General features: G+C 36.9%; 1 protein-coding gene across 1 annotated transcript; it reads right to left on the reverse strand.

The window, feature by feature from the left end:
- Positions 1 to 225: 225 nt before the first annotated feature.
- Positions 226 to 4473, reverse strand: LOC112502981 (galacturonokinase-like). The gene is made up of 5 exons (XM_025107024.1): positions 4393 to 4473; positions 2375 to 2550; positions 2249 to 2286; positions 2151 to 2179; positions 226 to 2005 (listed from the first exon to the last, which is right to left on the reverse strand). The coding sequence occupies exons 2-5, from the start codon at positions 2509 to 2511 to the stop codon at positions 1871 to 1873; spliced, it is 339 nt and encodes a 112-aa protein (XP_024962792.1). The 5' UTR covers positions 2512 to 2550; positions 4393 to 4473; the 3' UTR covers positions 226 to 1870.
- Positions 4474 to 4687: the final 214 nt, after the last annotated feature.

Below are 4687 nucleotides of genomic sequence, written 5' to 3' on the forward strand. Positions count from 1 at the left end.
TGAAAGATTGGATCATGGCATGAGATTCTAGTTTAAGTAAGGAGGCAAGTGCATCTAATAAATACATCACATTTAAATTTAACCATTATGTACCCTTGCCGTAAGCAAAGCAGAAGGTCCCGCGTCCTCATACCTCGATGTTAGATCTAATTATGGCTCTCAATGCCACAATCTTGAAACCAACCGTTAGAATTGGATCATCCCCATTGTTCTACCTGAATGCAGATCATAAACATTGAGCATGAAAAATGGAGCAAACAAATTGAATCCATGGTACAAATTCATCACTAAATCAAGAAACCTATTTCAAGTAAAAAACAAACTTAAATATAATGAGRCTTCATGTAAAAAACAAACTAAAATATACTATTTCAAGAAACCTATCAAACAAACTTAAACATACTATTCCACAGTCCCAATCTCCACAAGTCATTCTCAAACACCACCAATAACCAACATCAAACCATATATAAACAACTGACCAAGAACTGAAAGTATGTAAAAAGATTAATGATTACAAAAGTCTTTTTTGAACTTGGAAGATGGTTGTTAATTTGGATGCAGAACTCTTTTAATGTAGATCCAGTGGTGGGGAAATACATAGCAACAGGTCTTAAGGGGTACCTATTTTATGGTTTAAGTGGTTTATTTGTTCAACCATCTAGTCATTAAGCCAAAAGCCCTCATCCCTATTAAGCTACCTCAAATAATTATACTAGAAATGCCTCTAACCTGCTCTCTCCTTCTTTTCCTCAAATCTATCGATCTCCTGATATTTAGACTGACAAATTTAGACTCAGAAACACTTGGGTTCTGCACCAAACTTTAGTATTTTCTTTGGTATTTCAGGCCCACTTAGGTGCATTTCAATTTATTTTCATTAACTTGGGAATGAGTAGATAAGCTAAATCTAGATATCTTGTATTCACTTGTGATTGAGTGGATAAGTTACATAGCTACTTGAGAAGAAGAATCTTGAATCTGTATCCTGGTCTCATTTTCATAACGATCACCATATCCATAATGAAAGGTAGCATTAATACAACAGAAATCATAAAACAAAACATATTAATAACATAAATGTTAATGAGATATCTCATTTTCACACAAAAAAMTATGACCTGTTTGACATTTATATGTTGTATATATACACCTAAATATCACATCACATACTGTTGATATTGCATACAGTAAATTATCTCGTATTTGGAGGCATATTTAACTTTTTTTGCTTCTGATTTTGAGTTACAACCATCATGATTTAGCTTCTATGACGCAACAAAGCCAATTTTTKATAATTGCAAGTTTAGTAGAAGATAATAGTCAATACTCTTCATATGCTTTGAACATCTGATATCATTTAAGTTGTATCACTTCACAAAAATGGCAATGTTGTTCGACTAGGCATGTAAAAACTATATTCTAGGTTAGGATAATAACAGGCATGCAAATGAATCAAAAATAGCACACTCTCTTAGTTCCAATCATCGCAATCAAATGGAAGCCAAAATATAACGCATTTTAGCCCCCAAAAAAAAAACTATTATCTAGTTATGGTGTATAATAAACTCTAGAATACATGTTAAAAATACCTGGTGGGAGTAATAACAAGTGCTCTTAGAAGACCTCTTGAGACAACTTGTTCAATAGCCTGTCCTTTTTCTTTAACCTGCCTCTCAAATTTAGCTCGTTCTTCAAATTTATCAAATTAAAGAGAGCRGAATGCCCCTAAAATACTTGCAATTTAGAATGCTTATCACAAAGTGTAGAMTAACGCAAGTCCAAAAACTTTAAGAAACTTTAAGAACTATAAGATAAAAAGATTTAAAGAATAATACTTTAAGAAACTTCAACCTTCCAATTGTGATGGTTATAGTAAGATAGTGTGTGCATCTGCAGCTGTGTGATCGTGATTAGCATGGGAGAACGTAAAACCTTTAAYAACCCGCATGTTYTCAGAAAAGTAGTGTTCTGCTCTTCTAGCTAGATCTGCTTCTAATTTGGACTGCAGAACATAAATGTTTAAAGAAAGAATAACATATTAGCATGTATTAAGTCAATGGATCACTTTGTAGACAGGGTTTAATGCAACAACTATAAGATAATTTCTTTTAGTGGCATGAAGTTAAGGAAAAGAAATATATAAAAACCTTGTGAGTCGTATAGTCTTGTCGTTCGACTGTAACAAAAGTTTACAAAAATTAGTATGTAAGTGTAAAGAAAATAAATCAAATGCCACAATTCTAACCGTTAGATAAAATAGRCTCAACTTCTTTCCCAGCTGCCCTGTAAAAAGTACACATGCAAAATAGTTTTTGTCATGAAATTGAATAGTTGGCAGCGAAGTGGAACGTCATAAATCCCTGAATCTTACTTTAGAAGGATCTTTGCAGCCTCTCRACACTCGGAAACTCTCCGATTATATCCAAGGTTAGTTGTCAAAGCCTGCTTCAGGCCAGAAAATGCTAGTAGAATCTTGTAGGGAATTTTAGATTCACCCTTTTTCTCCATTTCAATCTTACGTGGGTGTATAAGCTTGTGTATTTTGGTCTGCACATGATTAACAAGATCCATTCAGATAAAATATATATATATATATATATATATATATGAGCATCAGCAATTGAATCCATTTCAAAACAGCCGAAGCTGCCGGTTTGAAGGAAGAACAGAAGAAGAACGGAAATCTGCTGCTTGATCTTGAAGAAAGAGACAGCAGCCTTGCTGCGAATCTGAAGAAAGGACAACCGTAACTGTCTACGGGATGAAGAAAGCAGCCGTGACTGCTGGTTGGGAGTGTAGCTGCCTAGAGGGAAGGAGGATCAGCTGCACTTGCTTGGTGAAATGGAGAAAGGTCCAAGCTGCCAAAATTGAAGAGGAATCAGCACAGCTGCTGTTGGAAGAAACAGAAAACAGCGCTGCTGCTGTTGGAAGAAGCAGAAAACAGCACAGCCGCTGTTGGGGGAAAACAGGAACAGAAGCAGTGATCTACTGGTTAGACCGTAACAGGGCAGCCGAACTGCTGTTAGACGTGCAGAAGCGACGCTACTGGTTGGGCTCGAACAGCACGTCGCAGCCGCTGCTTTGGCCGAGAAAAAGACGCAGTCTAGCTGCTGTTTATGCTCTTATCAAGTAGGGCATCGAGCAGCAGTCCAGGTTGTTGTTTGGCGAAGATAGCGGACAGAAATGGAAGCAGCCTAGCTGCTGTTTGCGCACGTAGCGGGATGGAATCCAGCAGCAGTTCGGGCTATTGTTGGGCGTAGACAGCAGGCGGTTTTTGAAGCAGAAAGCAGCAGCCGATAGCTGCCCGTTTGGGGTTCGAAAACAGCAGCCGCGAGGCACTRTTTAAACACTAGTTTCCACTTTGTATTTTGGRTTCAACTTATCTCTTCTTCATTGTTTTCTTAGGGTGTTACAGTATGTACATAAATGGGTGMCCATTGCTTACCAGATATATSAACAAGTATATCAGTATAAATCTTCATGAAAATCAAGTAGAAGGTACAGACGTACTGTACAGCATCATTTACGATCACCCCGAAGAGGGAATCAAAAAGTAATAATAAGATCTGAATTTGTCCAGAATAAWGGAAAATGGGGTTGCTCTTTTCCCCCTCTTTATATTTGCTTTATCAACAATGAAAAAAATATGTTTCCCAGACATCTAACCGTTCTTGAACAACATAATAAAGTACTTAAAAGGACTTAAGTTACAAGACATACAATTTTTGAATCATATATAATAGTGTTATAATAAGTTGCTAGGATGCACGTATGACATAAATGACTTAACAAGTACTATCAATGGAGTTGGATAATCTAGTATGATACATAAAATATATTGTCTTATTAGTCTTTTTATATGACATTTTTGAAAAGTATTATATTAGTCTTTCTTTTACAGAGTAACTTTAAAATTTCTTGTGTCCTATTAGTTTCCCCAACTTCRTCAATAGAAGTTATTAAGTGGCGTAAATTTGTTTTGACAACTTACTAAAAGTACTTTATTATGGTCCTAAAACTTTAAAGTCCCGTTAAAAAGTACTCTATTAGAATGTCTAAGGATGGTTGAACGTCCTAAAAGGCATGTTTTGTTGTACTGATGAATGTCCAAAATTCAGAAAATTGGAGGACTAACCTCTCTTTGGTTTTCATTTGCATCCTACGCAGCATCCATTTAATACTTCTAACAAATGGTCACAAATGGGATTCAATTTTATGATTTAGGCATACATGATACATTAACATTATGCATACAGTGAATCAGTGACAGTACTAGAAACACAAATGACAAACCACAGAGGACCAATTTCACAGCTTCATACTTAGGTTTTGCAATCAAACAAGAATTAGAAACATAAAAATAAAATAAGTGAAGTAAATAACCCTAACCTCACAAGTCACAAGATGCGAGAGCGAGAGGCCGAGAGCCGGTCGATTGTCGAGACTCGAGAGAGGCAGAGAGCGAGAGCCGGTCGATTGTCGAGACTCGAGAGAGGCAGAGAGCGAGAGCCGGTCGATTGTCGAGACTCGAGAGAGGCAGAGAGCGAGAGCCGATTGAGTCAAGGCCGATTGCGATTTCGATTCGTGAATCGTGAATTGGTTTATGTTCGTGAGTTCGTTCGTCAGTGAGGCGAGAGGCGAGAGTCGAGGGAGGACGAATTGAGTGAAGACTTGAGATTGAGAT

This window comes from Cynara cardunculus, unplaced genomic scaffold, assembly GCF_001531365.2.
Source record: "Cynara cardunculus var. scolymus isolate 2C unplaced genomic scaffold, CcrdV1 Un_Scaffold_2289, whole genome shotgun sequence".
NCBI lineage: Eukaryota > Viridiplantae > Streptophyta > Magnoliopsida > Asterales > Asteraceae > Cynara > Cynara cardunculus.